Source organism: Odocoileus virginianus, chromosome 27 (genome assembly GCF_023699985.2).
Source record: "Odocoileus virginianus isolate 20LAN1187 ecotype Illinois chromosome 27, Ovbor_1.2, whole genome shotgun sequence".
In the NCBI taxonomy this organism is placed as follows: domain Eukaryota; kingdom Metazoa; phylum Chordata; class Mammalia; order Artiodactyla; family Cervidae; genus Odocoileus; species Odocoileus virginianus.
This window is the reverse complement of record NC_069700.1, coordinates 45057036-45074832: the sequence shown is the minus strand read 5'-3', so window position 1 is coordinate 45074832 and position 17797 is coordinate 45057036. Positions and strand designations below refer to the sequence as shown.

At 40.6% G+C, this 17797-nt stretch overlaps 1 protein-coding gene and 2 non-coding genes across 3 annotated transcripts; all 3 read right to left on the bottom strand.

The window, feature by feature from the left end:
• Window positions 1-6090: 6090 nt before the first annotated feature.
• Window positions 6091-7035, bottom strand: LOC110135447 (olfactory receptor 2B11-like). The gene has a single exon (XM_020890501.2). The coding sequence runs from the start codon at window positions 7033-7035 to the stop codon at window positions 6091-6093; it is 945 nt and encodes a 314-aa protein (XP_020746160.2).
• Window positions 7036-13105: 6070 nt separating this feature from the next.
• Window positions 13106-13179, bottom strand: TRNAT-UGU (transfer RNA threonine (anticodon UGU)). The gene has a single exon. It is a non-coding gene; the product is annotated as a tRNA-Thr (tRNA).
• A 3431-nt stretch (window positions 13180-16610) lies between these two features.
• TRNAL-AAG (transfer RNA leucine (anticodon AAG)) lies at window positions 16611-16692 on the bottom strand. Its single transcript has one exon. It is a non-coding gene; the product is annotated as a tRNA-Leu (tRNA).
• Between the last annotated feature and the right edge of the window lie 1105 nt (window positions 16693-17797).

The following is a 17797-nucleotide window of genomic DNA, read 5'->3' as shown; positions in this document are numbered from 1 at the left end:
TCAGGGTGTGTTCCTTCTAGTAAGCCCGGAGGTTTTCACACCTCTGTGGTCGCCGCTCTGAATCCCCTGCTAGGCGTAGGGGGCTGGGGGTGGGGAAATACAATAACTGTCCAACACAGGGTTTTCTGTACACTGTCTCATTTACACATACGAGCTCACTTATTCTGCATACCAGTCCTGTGGATTCGGCATAATTATATCCGTTTAGCAAACAAGAAACCTAAGGCACATTCTGCCTACATTTATCAATTACCATTTCCTGCAAAGAAAGCTTTGTGTGCACCTTATTTTCTAGCACAAGCTATTCCAGGCTCATTTTATAATTTTCCTGCCTTAGACCTGGAATCCGCCATTGCTATATGAAGCTGTGGTTCCTTTGAATGTAGAATGATATACAGAAACTAAGATCTGAATTTTGAATAATAAGCTTATTGCTACTGGGATAGACCGTTGTTTTTAGGCCCTATCATTAGACTTTTTTTTTTGAGTAACACCTGTGCGCGTGCTAAGTCGCGTCACTGGTGTCCGACTCTTTCGCGACCCTATGGACTATAGCCCGCCAGGCTCCTCTGTCCATGGGGATTCTCCAGGCAAAAATACTGGAGTGGGTTGCCCGGCCCTCCTCCAGGGGATCTTCCTGACCTAGGGATCTAACCCGTGTCTCTTACATCTCCTGCATTGGCAGGTGGATTCTTTACCACTGCTGCCACCTGGAAAGTTATCATTAGACCTTAGGGCTGGAATAAAACATACATATGATAAGGATTTTATAAAATATTTTCAATTCAAATGCAACTTCCCAGATTTCTTTTTCATTTTTACCATTGCACATTTGATCTTCCCTTCTTCCACAGGAAAAAACCCTGTTCCCAACAATGTCCATATAGTCACTCAATTTGCTCTTACAACATATATATTTTAAATTTTCTAAATTAAAATATGAACATCATTAGCAATAACACACCTACTATGTACAGTTCAAAATTTCTTTGCTTGCTTTATTCTTGAATTGTATCCCATTAAGGGAGATAGAGTACATATACATAACTTATTTGAATTATTTTCTCTGTGTAGTTATGTTATAAACTTGATATACAGTTAGTCATTTGTTTCTGTTTTATTCAGTTTCAAGATTTGCTTTCCTTTCTTCCTTCTCCTTTCAGAATATGCAAAACAGTTCAAAATTGAAATTACATAAAAATATACATTCAGAGTTTTGTTTCCATCCCTAACTTTTTTATCGCATATATACTCTTGCCCCATTTTTATTAGTTTTATCCTTTCCTTCTTCCTACTTCCTTCTCCCATCCCTTCCCTTCCTTTCTTGTACAAAAACAAACTTTTACCCCTTTATATCTATAAATAATGTTATATATACTCTTTTGCATGTTACTTTAATAAACTGGTGCATGTGCATGCTCAGTTGCTTCAGTCGTGTCCAATTCTTTGCAACCCCATGAACCGTAGCCTGCCAGGCTCTTCTGTGCATGAGATTTTCCCAGCAAGACTACTGGAATGGGTTGCCATTTCCTTCTCCAAGAATAAGCTGGAAATTATCCCAAATCTGTTGGTGGAAACAGTCTTTTTCTTTTACGGTTACACAGTACTTCATTACATTGGAGAAGGAAATGGCAACCCACTCCAGTATTCTTGACTGGGAAAAATCTCATGGACAAAAGGAGCCTGGTGGGCTACAGTCTGTGGGGTCACAAAGAGTCAGACATGACTGAATGACTAAGCACACACAACATTGTTTTTTTAACCAATCTTTTAGGGATGAAAAGTGAAAAGTGAAAGTGAAGTCACTCAGTCGTGTCTGACTCTCTGCGATGGACTGTGGCCTACAGGCTCCTCATTCATGGGATTTTCCAGGCAAGAATGCTGGAGTGGGTTGCCATTTCCTTCTCCAGGAGATCTTCCCAACCCAGGGACTGAACCTGGGTCTCCCACATTGTAGGCAGACGCTTTACCATCTGAACCACCAAGGAAGTCACCAGGGAAGAACACACACCATTGTTTTTTTAACCAATCTTTTAGGGATGGGTATTTGGAATCTTTCCAGTATTTCACTTTAACAAATAATGCTGCAATAAACAATGAAAGAGAGAAGGGAGGTGTCTTTGTAAGGATTGTATCATTTTGCACTTTCAACAGCAATGTGAGATAGGGAGGTTGCATGAAAGCAGGCACTAATTGTATGTTTTCAGGCTTTTGAATATCGCCAATCTGATAGGTCATTAGGTACTGTATGCAGGTCAGGAAGCAAGAGTTAGAACTGGACGTGGAACAACAGACTGGCTCCAAATAGGAAAAGGAGTACACCAGGCTGTATATTGTCACCCTGCTTATTTAACTTATATGCAGAGTATATCATGAGAAACGCTGGGCTGGAAGAAGCACAAGCTGGAATCAATCTTGCCAGGAGAAATATCAATAACCTCATATATGCAGATGACACCACTATTATGGCAGAAAGTGAAGAAGAACTAAAGAGCCTCTTGATGAAAGTCAAAGAGGAGAGTGAAAAAGTTGGCTTAAAAGCTCAACATTCAGAAAACTAAGATCATGGCATCCGATCCCACCACTTCATGGCAAATAGATGGGGAAACAGTGGCTGACTTTATTTTTGGGGGCTCTAACATCACTGCAGATGGTGATTGAAGCCATGAAATTAAAAGACGCTTACTCCTTCGAAGGAAAGTTATGACCAAACTAGACAGCATATTAAAAAGCAGAGACATTACTAGATGGACAAAGGTCCATCTAGTCAAGGTTATGGTTTATCCAGTAGTCATGTATGGATGTGAGAGTTGGACTATAAAGAAAGCTGAGCGCCAAAGAATTGATGCTTTTGAACTGTGTTGTTGAAGACTCTTGAGAGTCCCTTGGACTGCAAGGAGATCCAACCAGTTCATCCTAAAGCAGATCAGTCCTGGGTGTTCATTGGAAGGACTGATGTTGAAGCTGAAACTCCAATACTTGGACCACCTGATGTGAAAATCTGACTCATTTGAAAAGACCCTGATGCTGGGAAAGATTGAGGGCAGGAGGAGAAGGGGATGACAGATGGCATCACTGACTCAATGGACATGGGTTTGGGTAGACTCCAGCAGTTGGTGATGGACACAGTGGCCTGGCGTGCTGTGGTTCATGGGGTCGCAAAGAGTCAGACACAACTGAGTAACTGAACTGAAAGAACTACAAACTAAATGCTAAAATCCCTGTTAAAAATGAACTCATGGTGCCAAATGTTGGCGAGGATTATGGAGAAATGGAAATTTTCATACACTGTTGATAAGAGTGTAAATTGGAAACACCATTTTTGGGAAATTCTTTGGTGTATCTATTGAAGTTGAACGTGTGCATATTCTATGATGCAGGAGTTTCACTTTTAGTTATATTGCTGCCAGCAATGTACATATATTTACATCTGAAGACACTTTAGCTGCATTTTTATAGTTCTAAACCAGAAGCAAGCCAAAAGTCCATTAACAGCAAGATGAGTACAAAAATGGAAGTTTATTCATAAAATGGAATACTATGAATGATGAAAGTGAATGAACTACAGTTACAAGCCACGGTGATAAATTTCAAAAATGTAATGATAAGTGAAAGAAACCAGACACAAAAAATGCATATTTCATGATTCCATTTATAGAAAGTTTAAAACAGGGAAAACAAATCTCTGTGTTAGAAGCCACAAGAGGGAGTAAGAAAGGAATAGTTAGGGAGGGAGCACAACTGGGGTCTTCTAAGGAACTGGTAATGTTCTATTTTTTGATGTTGGTGGTAGTTGTGTGGGTGATTTCACTTCGGGAATTTCATTTAGCTGTACACCTAAGATTCGTGTACTTTTAAAATATATATACTATATTTCAATAGCTTTTATTTTTTTTAAATCAAACCATTTTTACAGATGAAGAGACTGAGAAATGGATTTAAATTATTTTTCCTCAAGGCTTTTAAATATTATTATTATTACTGAAAAATATTGTCATTACTGAAGTTTAGTGAGTTTAAGGACACTCCAACTCAGGCGTTTCATCAGTTCTCATTCCCCGGTTTCCTCTCTTCCTTCTCCTTACTCTATCCCTCCCCGCTTAGTAACCACTAGACCACTGATCTCCGCCTTCTCATTTTGTTCCTTGCACCTGTTATCATTCATCCATCCATCTGTTCACTGATCTTTTAGCACACATTCATTAAGAGTAAGTACCTGCACTTTAGAAATCAAAATGCCATGACTTTATGTAGGACTGAGGCAGGCTGTTAATTGCCCACTAAGTAAGTAGCTCCTTTTTATTAGATAACAGAACTCGAATTTTTTGTCTGTGTCCATTGGCACCTGGAATAAAGATTAACTGAGCAATGAAGTTTGGAGAGCTTCCTAACTGGTGACCACACTGAGATGCAGGGGAGGCATGCCCTGAAAGTGAATGGATGCTCTGCCCACCGCTTCTCCCTGTCATATCTTGTCCTATGCATATCTTGAATTTGGCTATTCCTGAGTTATATTTTTTATAATAAATTGGTGCGTGCGTGCTAAGTCACATCTGACTCTTTGAGATCTGACTATAGCCCTCCAGGCTTCTCTGTCCATGGAATTCTTCAAGCAAGAATACTGGAGTGGGTTGCTGTGTCCTCCTCCAAGGGATCGAACCCATGTCTCTTAGGTCTCCTGCACTGGCAGGCAGGTTCTTTACCACTGGCGCTGCTTGGGAAGCCCAAAAAAGATGCTTTTTCTGCCAAAACCCAGGATTGAACCACGGACCTTTAGATCTTCAGTCCAACACTCTCTCAACTGAGCTATTCCAGCCCCAAGATAAGTTGATAAAAGTATGTAAAATGTTTCCTTGAATTTTGTGAGCTGTTCTAGCAAATTATCAAATCTTAGAAGGGAGTTGTAGAAGCCCTTGACTTTATAGTTGACTGGTCAGAAGTACAGGTGGCCTGAATTTGTTATTGGCTTCTGAAGTGGAGGTATGAGAGCAGGTAGTTAACTAGATGTGAGCTGAGAAAGCGGGTGGGAGCAAGAGCGAGGTGACTGGAAACGGTCCATCTTGTGGCAACAGGAGTCCTAGAGGTAAAGAAAGGCTGCAATAGATGGGAATTTCTGGCCTCTGAATGTAACCTTTTGCTCATTATGCCCTCATTACAATAAAGTTAGCCTTGCAGAAAAGAAGTACCCATCATGTACTGACACCATGACACTTCTGCTCAAGACCAAATAGGGGTGAAAATCCCTCTTCCTCTGGGGAAGGTAGAGCTGGGATGAAAATCAAGAGATTTGACCGGAAACCCCTGCCTCTTCAATGAATATTGTCTGTGCAGTCATTTTCACATTCCATATAACCAGCTTGCTGAAGGAACTCAGAGCAGCTGCTCACCTGATCCTGCCCACTCTCCCTCCTGAGAGTGTACTATTGCTTAATAAATTCTCACTTTGCTGTCTTAGCTTCCCTGTATCAACTCTGAATTCTTAACTGCAACAAGATGAGAACCTACTCTCCAATAATAAAATTTTGTGGAATTGAGCCCTTAATCTGTGGGGCCTATGCTAACTCTGGGTAGTGTCAGAATTAAATTGAGGGGACTTTCCTGGTGGTTCAGTGGTTTAAGAGTCCACCGTGCAATGAAAGGGACACTGGTTCCATCACTAGCCCGGGAGGACCCCACGTGTCCAGGGAAACTGAGTCCATGCACCACAACTAATGAGCCTGAGCTCTGGAGCCCATACTGAAGCCTATGCACCCTGGATCCTGTGCTCCACAAGAGAAGCTGCTGCAATGAGGAGACCTCTCACTGCAGCCAGAAAGAGTAGCCCCCACTTGCCGCAGCTAGAGAAAGCCTGCACTAAGCAAGGAAGACCCAGCACAACCAAAAAAAAGAATTGAACTATAGGACATCCAGTTGGTTTCAGAGAACCAGTTATTGTGAGGAAAAAACCCAACGTGTTTGGTATCAGGAGTGGTAAACAGAACACACAATGGTTTTCTTGACTTGACTTTTGAGCATGATTTTGATGGAACATCTATTTACAGGAGGATATATTTCATGTTATTGTTGAGCTTTCCTATTCAGAATAAAGCATCATATTCTCTTGGACAAAATGGCCCGCGTCAGAAGTCTCCTCAAAGCTCCTTTAACATCCTTGTTCCTCAAGGTGTAGATGAATGGGTTGGCCATGGGAGTAATAACACAGTAAAACAGCGTCAGAACTTTGATAAGGTCTTGAGGGCTGTCCCCTGAAGGCTGCATATAGATGTAGATGCCAGGGCCATAAAACAAAGACACCACTAGTAAGTGCGAAGAACAAGTGTTGAAGGCCTTAAGTCTCCCATCAGCAGAAGGGATTCGAAATACAGCTTGTGCAATATAACTGTAAGAGACAAGAATCATAGAGAGGGGACCCATTATCAGGAAGGTGGCCACCACTGCTAAAGTAAGCTCGTTGACTGTGGTGTCCACACAAGCCATCTTAATTAGACCAGGCAGTTCACAAAAGAAGTGGTCCAGTTCTTGGTTCCCACACAGGGGCAGCTGGACTGTCAGTGTGGACTGCAGTAGTGAATTGGCCAGACCAATGAGCCAAGCAGTGCTGGAGAGCTGCCAGCACAGTTTGTGGTTCATGATTACAGGGTATTTCAGAGGCTTACACACAGCCACATAGCGGTCTAAGGCCATGGTGCCAAGCAAGACACATTCAGTACAGCCTAGCCAGTGAAATACATAGGCCTGGGTCATGCAGCCTATATAAGTGATGTTCTTGTTGGGTCCGCCCAAGTTGAAGAGCATTTGGGGCACAGTCGTGGTGGTGAAACAGAGGTCCAGAAAGGAGAGGCTTGTGAGGAAGAAATACATAGGACTTAGGAGTTGGGAATCTAGTTGAGAAACCAGAATAATAGCAATGTTTCCCAAAAGTGTGAACATGTAGGAGGTTAGGAGGGCAAAGAAGAGAGGAACATCCAACCATGGATATTTGGTAAAGCCCATGAGAATGAAATCCTCTGGAAAACTTTCATTCATGTGCTTCATTGAATTTTGATGGGAGACACCTGCTAAAATCAAGAAAAAGAAGGATGACTTTAAAAACCTTGATTTGGTTCTTCCCTGGTGATCCAGTGGCTAAGAGTCAGATATTCCAATGCAAGGGACCTGAGTTGTGGCAGGGGGTACCACAACTAAGGCCTGGCATAGCATGCATAAATGAATGAATGAATAAGAACATATCTTAAAAAAAAAAACCTGAGCTGGCAGAAGTTTTGATGATACCAGGGGGAAAATTATACCTTTAAGGGGGAGCAATGGGGTATATCCTCAATAGAAACATTAAGGAATATAATAGTTAAAATTAATATTAAAAGTCACATTTGAAAAAAATCCTCTCAGTAGAGAAAGTGGCTTCATTTCCCTCCCCCATATCAATACCCTATGTAATAGGTTAGTGGACATTCATCACTTGTTTAAGAGGTGGGTGCTTGGGTAGGTACTTAGATCATGAAGGCAGAGCCTTCGTGTAAGGGGTTAGTGCTCTTATAAAAGAGAACCCACAGTGATTCCTGTTCTTTCCACCAGATGAAGTTACAGCTATAGGGTGCTACCTATTAACAAAAAAGTGAGCTCTAATCAGACACTGAAAGTGCCAGTGCTATGATCTTGGATTTCCCAGTTTCCAGAACTGTGAGATAAATGTAAATAGGTCTCCTGGTCTCTGACATTTTGTTACAGCAACCCAAATGGACTAAGACATATGTCATCAGGGAAATGCAGATTAGAACAACAATCAGATTCCACTACACACCTATTAGAGTGAATGAAATCCAGAACAGTGACACCAAATGCTGGTGTGGATGTGGCAGAATAGGAACTCTCATTCACTGGTGGGAATACAAAATGGTATGGCCACTTTGGAAGACAGTCTGGCAGTTTCTTACAAAACTAAATATACTCTTAATCATGTGATCCAGCAATCATACTCCTGGGTATTTACCCACGTGAGCTGAAAACTTATATCCACACAAAAGCCTGAACAAAGATATTTGTAACAGCTCTACTCATAATTGCCAAAATTTGGAAGCAACCAAGATGTCCTTCAGAAGGTGAACGGGTAAATTACCTGTGGTACATCCAGACAATTCAGTGCTAAAAAGACACAAGCTGTCAAGCCACAAAAGGACATAGAACTTCGAATGCTAATTACTAACTGAAAGAAGCCATCTGAAAAGGCAACACAATATACTGTATGATTCCAACTATCAAACAGTATGTTTGGAAAATGCAAACCTATGAAGATGGTAAAAAGATCAGTGCTGGCCAGTGTTTAGGGGGAAGGGAGGGCTGACTAGGTAGAACACAGAAGATTTTTAGGCAATGAAACTACTCAGTATGATATAATGGTATAGGCGTGTCATTATACATTTTTCCAAACCCACAGAATGTACAATACCAGAGGGAACCATAACGTAATTATGGATTTGGGGTGATTATTATTTCCTGGGTAGGTTCATCAGTTGTAACAATTGTACCACCCTGATGAGAGATGTTGATAAAGGAGGAGGTTATGCATGTGTGGGGAGTAAGGGTTATATGTGAAATCTCTGTACTCTTGCTCAGTTCTGCTGTGATATAAAACTGTTTTAAGATAAAATCTTAAAAATTCTAATACTTCCTTACTGAGTGGGATGCAGAGTAAAAGGAACAATTCTCCTCATGGCCCTCTCCACCAAGTAAACAGAGTTAAGAATGCTGCAGGCTCTGCCAGGGCAAGAAACACTACAAGTCCTTGCTAATTTGGGGCAGAAATTTGGAGACAGTATACAAGAATGAATTCTGAGATTGTTAGACCAAAAAAATTAGTTATGAATTTGTCATCATTGTTACCTTTACCAGAGAGGCTTTACTGACTGGAGCCATGGGTGTGATTTTAATTTTTTTTCCTGTTGTTTTAGTTAACACTAAAACCTGGGTTTAAAGGGTCCCACCTAAATGATGCTGACTTGTCAGAATTCCCTTAGCATATAGTAGAAGGACCCTGAAGACATGTGTGGGTTATGTAATATTTGCATTAACTTGATGAGAACAGACTGGTGATAAGGACAAGATTCCTTGTAATGTCTCCAAAGACAAACAAAAACAACAGGAATTGTACAACTTGATCATCCATGAGAACTGAGAGATTTCTTTTTTAGGTAACAATAGTTCATCACATGATTCCACTGTGGCTAATGTTTGTAAGGTTGTGAAAGTGTATACACTCCACGATGATCAAACCAAAAAGATTTAAGAGGATCTGGAAAGTGAAGCATAGATCTCTCTCTCATTCTCATTTTTGCTCTCTTTTTGTTATGTAAGGGTTAAAAGTTCTCATTTTTTGTAGTAAGTAATAAATCATATTTAAAACTAAAAATGCAGATAGAATAAAAGCATGTTATTAAGGAATATGGGTAAATAGAAGAAAACACTAAGTTATTAAAAATGTGTTACCTCAGGAGAACAGGAATTGAGAGTGAGAAATGATGAGGAAGGGAACTGCTATTTTTCATTGTAAGCCTATATATTATTTTATTTTCTGAACTTTAAACATATATGTCTTTAATATAAAAGAAAATTGAGTATGAAGGAAAGGAAGGGATCTGAATATTAACCAACGATGGAGAAGGCACTGGAGGAATATGCATTATTTGAATGCATGGAAAGCACACACCATCAGTTACTGCGGCACAGGGTGCACAATGCGAGGTGGAGGAAAACCAAGTTATAAAAACAGCTTGGGTCCAGGATATGGAAAATCTTGAATATAGGCTAAGGAATCTAATCAAATTCATTCTCAAAATTCTCAAAAAAGAAGAGCTGTGAAATGATTAGAGCAGCACTTTAAAACATTTATGATGACTGAATAACGAGGAATTCAAAAAGAGATGGAAAGTTGGGAGCTCAGCTGGGAGGTTACTGCAAGAGTCTATGGGAGAGAGGCTGAGAACGTTAGCTCTGATAGTGGCAGTGGGAATGAAGAGCAAAGGAAGAATGTCGGAGAGAGGAAAGAGCTGAAAGAATGTTTGAAGTTTCGATCCGAGGTGCCAAGAGAATGAAAATTCAGTTAACAGAAAGAAGCATGTATATGGGAATTGACAGGAATACATGATTTAACCAAGAAAAGAGCTCAGAAAAAAACATAAATTTAAAACTTGACCTATAATAATTGACCCTGAGGATCCATTCACCAGAGGATGGATTCCTGCTTCACCCAGACACCTCTAGTTCAACTTGACCAACTACCCATTTATAAAATATCATACCTGAATTCATGACTAGGATGGTTTGTTGTGGTTGTTTAACCACCAAGGACAGAGACACAGATAGAAAGAGGCAGAAGCAGAGGCAATGGAGTATGTCTCCAGAAAAGATAATAGACTACATTTGCCAGGAAATTCATACATTTGAGTATAAAATGGCTGAAAACCAAGTTCCCATTGCCCCCACTCCACTTTGCAAATCCTCAATTTTTTTTTAACCATTGGTTATTGTTTATATTTTTTGATCCTCAAATTTATCTTCAGAGTACTGGCCTTCATTCATTCATTTTAAAGCAAAAAGATAAAAATTTTATTACTGAGAAATTCTTTCTGATCTTCACATTGGGGTCTAACAAAAATGACAGTATTGGTCTTCAGAGAATTGATTTTTAGTGGCTTGACCTGCCTTCTGATTCCTCCCCATCTCCTAGATAATTGGATTTTGGGGGGACATAATTCTGGGATTAACATAATTTTGAACAAATGACAACCACTGGTCTGGCATAATGAGAAATCATTTAGCTCGTAGAGGTATCTTATCCTGTCAGATCTTGTCCAAAATTCAGAACCTTCATTTTCTATCTCAGAACAAAACTGAACAAAACCCAACATCATCTAGGATGGTGTGAATAGAAAGAGACACCACTAGAACTTACCTCTTCTTATTTGCATTTGTATTTAGGAGATGTCTTTAGCTACAGAAGTTTAGTCAGGAGAAAGGTTGCAAAAGGGTTGGATTCCAACAACACTGATGAGCAAATACGATAAGGTCAGGCTTCAGTAAAAGTCACTAAGGGTCTCAATACGCAAGTAGGGTGAATGTGATTCTGGAGGCAGCGAAGAATCTGTATTGGTTCCAAATTTGATTTAAAGGCAGATAAAACCAGTTTGCACCCAGTGTACCAGTGATTCCATAGGGGCTGTCATTGGTGAATTAATCTCCTTGGAGAGAGCATCTATCTTTTGTTCACACTTTTAGTAAAGATTGCATCAGTTCTTCCACTCATTAATCCCATCTTAATAGGGTTTCCCTGGTGACTCAGACAGTAAAGAATCTGCCTGCAATGCAGGAGAACTGCATTTGATCCCTGAGTCAAGAAGATCCCCTGGAGAAGGGAATGGCTACTCACTCCAACCCACTCCAGTATTCTTGTCTGGAGAATTCCATGGACATAGGAGTTTGGCTGACTACAGTTTACGGGGTCACAAAGAGCTGGTCATGACTGAGAGACTATCACTTTTCGCTAGCTGACTAATACACTATGTCTAAATCTAAAGAATCAGGGCATGAAGAGAGCATGTCCAAGGCAAAAAACGAAAACAAACGAAACCAAAACCAACCAAATAACGAAGTCTAGGAGATAGAGAAGATTAATTCAGTTTGTCTATATGGCCTGCTCATTTTTTCATGGAGAACCTCCTACATAGACTTCTGAGGTTTTATATTTTCCTCCTCCCTAAGTTAAATGCATTAAGTAACTGTTCATTGAGCTGATTGTCTTCTAGCAGAAAACAGAAAGTTATCTCAGGATCCCTAACCCATAGGACTAAGGACTGAGATCAGTCTAAGTTGCTTAATTTTATTTAGCTCTGTGGCCAAAAACGTCATTCTTGACTCTAATGAAATAGAAGATAGATATCCTGAGAAAAGCATGGATTCCAGAATTAGATATGAATTTGAAATTTAATTTTGTCACTTCGTTACCGTGAATATTATTGAATCTGTTTCCTCATCTTCAAAGAACTGATTATATCACGTATTTGACAGGATTGTTGGGCTAATTAGATGACAGCATGTCTGGAAACTCTTGGAATGTAGCAGACTTCCAATAATGGTAACTTGATGATAATGAGAGTTAGCAGATGTTCATGAATCAATACAAAAGTGCTAATAGTGTAGGTGGACCTCACTTTCAGTTCTGCTCTGTGTGCAGTATTTTAAGCTAGATACTTGCAAATGTGATTCACTTACTTCAAAATCACTTGGAGTGCTTGTGAAAAACACACATCTCTGGGACGTCCACCAAAACAATTAAAACGTCTGGGGATGAGTTTGAACTAGTTCCCAAGGCAATCTAAATGTATACTGGGCTTGGGAATCATCACATTATAGAATCATTCTGTTGTTTTCTTTTTAATTATAAAATTAAAGTTCAGGTTCTAGTGGGGCCAATTTGTGTATTCCCTTTGGGACTAAAGCCCTTCCATGAGGACTGAAGGCATATAAGTGAATGTAAATTACCATTATTATAATGTAGTAATATTTGGAAAATCATATATAAAACGGATAACATAATGCTGAGTTCCCTAGAATCACTAATAAGTTGCATGGGAGCTCAGAAATAGGCTTTAAGAGTTGGTACAGTTTTGTAGCCACCCCTCACCTCCCACCTCCCAGTTAAAAATGAGAAGATAGGGAAAGATGAAAAACAAAAGGCCATTTTCTTTGTTTCCATAAAAGTGACATAAGCTGGATACTTGCAAATGTGATTCACTTAACTTCAAAATCACTTGAAGTGTTTTTCACAAGAAATGACCCACCATCTTCTCTTCCAAGTTTTGTTTGTTTGCTTGTTTCAGGCTCCAACCCTGCAAGGATGAACTCACATCTCCTGCACTGGAAGGGCAGTGTCTTGAGGCTGGAACTCGGGAAGTCCTCACCTTTTCTTTAGAACTGAGAATTTTTGATGTTACAGCTGCTTTTGCGTGATTGAATCAAAATTTACAGTAATACCTAGTACACTGGAGAATTAGAAGCAGTGGGGGGTTAACGAAGAATTTGGGCCCCTATGAAGAGGGGAGGAAAAAGGTGGAGGCCCCACTGGGATTCGAACCCAGGATCTCCTGTTTACAAGACAGGCGCTTTAACCAACTAAGCCATGGAGCCCGCACATAGACCCACACTAGTACTCGGTCTGTCCTTACCGTGAGATTAAATATTCTTGAGGCAGTTTGTGGGATTTAGAGCAGTTTACTGTGAGAAAACAGACAAACTTCAAGAAAACCTTTTGCTTACTTAGACGCGCTGCAGAACAAATACAAGCGGGAAAAGTTTCGGGCATTTTGAATGTTGGAACCAACAGGACTTCAACTAATTCAATGGGAGTCGTCAATAAAAGTCGAATCTACTCACTTTTTCCAAAAGGGGTAAATTCTTCTAAAAGCAAACTTCGCTGTTACTGCATCTCGACTTTTGTAACTGAGACTTTTCATTCCAATATCCTAAGTGAGGGACTCTAAAAATGGAACTCCACTGGAAGCCCGTTAGACCGCCGAGTCAGGGCACCTAGCGTTCCTACACGTTTGCACTCAGCAAGTGGTGACTTGAAGGGGAAGGACCTCGAGCGGAGAAGAAGGCGGCTGCAAGTGTAGAGTTCAGCTACAGAGTCAAGCACATCGCCCTCTAAAAATCCAAAAACGCCAGTATCAAGGTGGTTGTAAAGACTCAGATCACACAACCGCAGTTGTAAAGCCTCTCGAGAGTGTGGAACCGGGAGAGGGTCTGACGGTCCCCTGCGGACCACAGAGTGTTCACTGGATCCAGGTATCATCCTCCTTAGGTGGAGAGCCTTACAGTTCCAGAGAACCACCCACTGAACCCCACACACCAAGGGCCCGCTTTCCAGAGCAATAGGTCGTCAACTCGCAAACAAGGCAATGCCTTCTTCCTTCTAACCGGGTTCCTGCACTCCGCTATGACCCGCCCTTCCCTCTCCCAAGTCGCATCCCCAGCGGGGACAGGCCGAGATCTAGGTCAGAGGTTAGTACCCTGATCGCGACTTCGGTCCACCTGAACGCCCAGAAGGCGACAGGGGTAGCTGAGTGGGGGGATCGTGGCAGGATAAAGCAGGTGAGGCTCGCAGGTGGGCCTCTGATATTCCCAAGGGTAGGAATCAAAGCTCCTATTTTGTACAAAGGAAGCAAAAAAAGCAAAGTCTATTTAAACATACAGACTACAGAAGTTTCTGAATATGTTTTGGAAATGAGAAAAATGTTTTAATTAAAAGTCCTTTTGGAGGTAGTGTGAGAGCCCTTCTAGGATGCAGAATTAAGTCTCTAATTTCTTTAGAAGCAGGGGTTCAGATCCCACTGCCATATCCCAGGCCCCACAGGCAAATGGAACCTAAGTAAATAGGCTCTTCCTTAAAAGCTAAAGTAAAACTCCTGCTTCCGGAATGAGTTTAGATGAGAAGCGCTCTTTCACCGCGGGCAAGTAGCTAAAGGTGAGGGGGTATGAGTGTGCAGCTCAGTCGTGTCGGACTCTTTGCGACCCTATGGACTGTAGCCCACCAAGCTCCTCTGTCTATAGGGTTTTCCAGGCAAGAATTACTGGAGCGGGTTGCCATTTCCTTCTCTAGGGTGGGAAACCTTCCTAATCCAGTCCTTTCCTCTGTCCTAGTTCGTGGAGTTTCCCAGAGACATTCAAACTAAAGAACTACAATGAAATAATATTTTCTATCAAGCAGACTGGTAAACAAAAATAATTGTTTGTAGTAGTGTTGCCTATTAGCACTTGAAGTCATTGTATGAGTTTTCTGTGGCTTCTGTAACTAATTAACACAGCTCAGTAACTTTAAAGAACAGAAATTAATTTCCCCACAGTTCTGGAGGCTGGAAGACCAAAGTCTGTATCACTGGGCAGAAATCAAGGTTTTGACAGGGTCAAAACTCCCTGTGGAGGCTCTAGGGGAGAATCTGTCCTTGTCTCTTCCAGCTTCTGGTGGCTACCAGCGTTCCTTGATTTGTAGTTGCATTATCTCTGCCTTTGTATTCACATCATCTTCTGTTCCATAATCTCCCTATGCCTCTCTCCTTTAAGAACACTTGGCATGGTATGCAAGCTCCATCTGGATAATCCAGGATAAATTCCCCATCTTAAGATCCTAAACTCAATCTCCTCTGCAAAGACACTCCCATTTTTAATTAATTATTTTTTTGCCATATAAGGTAATATTTATAGCTTCCAGGAGTTAGGATGGAAACGTTTTTTGGAGGATCATTTTTTCAGTTTGCCCTACGGTAGTGACATCCTGATTCCTCCACCTACAGACAAGAGATTAACTGGTTATAACTTCAGTTTCTTTCTCTTAATAAAATAGGAATAATAATATGAACTTTCTTATATATTACTGAGAATATAATATGACAATGTAAAGAACTATGACAATATCTGGGTCTCTGTAAGAATTTAATGGCTGTTAATTCTCAATGTCACAGCAATGTTCTGTGTGGGTCATGGTGTCAAGGAAACAAGCCCTTCCTCGACTCTCTGGGGATAAATTAGTAACATTAGGAAAGACTAAGACAAGAACCACCAAAATTACCATCGCACATATTTAATCTAGCAATTGCATTTTCAGAAATTTCTCTAATACACACACTTATGAAATGCAGATATTATTTATTTCAGTGTTGTTTATATTGTTAAATGTGGCTGGTTAAATAAAAATATATCCATAACATGGAATATTTTCAGACAAAAGAAAAATAAGCTATTCCTATGCTGATATGGAAATGAAGGCTTAAAACTCAACATTCAAAAAATGAAGATCATGGCATCTGGTCCCATCACTTCATGGCAAAAAGATGGTAAAACATTGCAGACGGTGATAGATTTTATTTTCTTGGGCTCCAAAATCACTGCAGATGGTGACTGCAACCATGAAATTAAAAGACACTTTTGCTCCTTGGAAGAAAAGCTATGACAAACCCACACAGCATATTAGAAAGTAGAGACATTACTTTGCTAACAAAGGTCCCTATAGTGAAAGCTATGGTTTTTCCAGTAGTCATGTATGGATGTGAAAGTTGGACCATAAAGAAAGCTGAGCGCTGAAGAATTGATGCTTTTGAATTGTGGTGTTGGAGAAGACTCTTGAGAGTCCCTTGGACTGCAAGGAGATCCAACCAGTCAATCCTAAAGGAAATCAGTCCTGAATATTCATTGAAAGGACTAATCTGAAGTTGAAGCTCAATACTTGGGCCACATAAGAACTGACTCATTGGAAAAGACCCTGATGCTGGGAAAGATTAAAGGTGGGAGCAGAAGGGAGCGACAGAGAATGAGATGGTTGGATGGCACTGACTCGATGCACAAGAGTGTGAGTAAACTCCGGGAGTTGGTGTTGGACAGGGAGGCCTGGCCTGCTGTGGTTCATGGGGTCGCGAAGAGTCGGACACCACTGAGCGACTGAATTGAACAACTGTCAACCAAGTTCTGCTTATTTCTTATTTCTGTAAGAACAATTCAAAACCATTCCGTAGATACTTCTAAAGGGTTCACACGACTACTTCAAAGAAGTGGGTCTACAATAGAAATGGCAGCGGTGGGATTCGAACCCACGCCCCCGAAGAGACTGGAGCCTTAATCCAGCGCCTTAGACCGCTCGGCCACGCTACCACATAAGTATAGCGTTCAAACTTCTTCTTAGCAGCTTAAAAGACTTGCACAAGCCTGTTATTTTTTTCTAGAGCACCTTCCCCCTCCACATACAACTCTGTCATCTCATCCACGAATAAAATCTGCAAATAGGTTCCTACTTCGGTAGATTCACATTTGCCTTCTGTGTTATATTTCTGATACTCGAAAGTACAGGGAGAAGCAGCCAAGGCATAATATCCCTCAAACTCGAAGTCATAAACTCGAATCAATCATTTAAAAAAAAAAAAAGATTAGAAATCGCCGGCACAGCACCCACCGAAACTTGGGGTGCAGAGATCAGGAGTCTTCAATTTGTCAACTGCGTTTGGTAGTCAGCAATGGGAAGTTATTTTTGATTTCTTCACCTAGAAAACAGAGATGCTCTCCTCCCCGCTCACACGGAACTTGATTCATTGTGTGTGTCTGTGTGTGATTTCTTACTAAAGAAAACAACCGCGCAAACTGACCTACTTTTCGCTGAATGTGATCATGGTCTTAATTTACAAAGTTCAGGGAGGGATCAGTTTGCTTTCAGTACGTGGTGTAGCATCCTCTCCGAGCCCAGGGAGGGCTTGTTCTACCCGCTCCAACCTCACCTATGCGAACTGGGCGAGTTCCCGGGTCTCCTCCCCACCTAATCCCTCGCTGAACAGCCTGATACATTATACGCTGCACTGTTTAAGTAAGCCCTACTATGATCAGGGGAAATGGTGTGTAATTCTTCAAAAGGTCTGATTATCTCTATGAACATATTATATACAGTGAAGAAGTGCTCAACTTTTTTTAAAAAATGAGATTAAATTACCTATATTTTTTAGTTAAAGAGAAAATGTATGGAGAAGTATCAAAGAAGAGTGCCTGAGAGCAATTTGAAAGTAGAGTCTAGTTAGGATATATTAAGTCTACTACTATTGCTGACATCACTTAATCTGTAATGGAGGAACAGGGATGATTTTTTAAAGTAACTGAAACAGTTTGTGAAATATTTGGGATCTTAGGGTAAAAAGTACAGTATTTTGAAGATAAACTTTTGTTATAAAGTGTTGCTAAATGAACTAAATTATGTAGAATCTTAGTGAAGTAA

Coding starts and splice junctions, on each gene's coding strand:
- LOC110135447 (XM_020890501.2), bottom strand. CDS start 7,035: ATGAAGCACATGAATGAAAGTTTTCCAGAGGATTTCATTCTCATGGGC.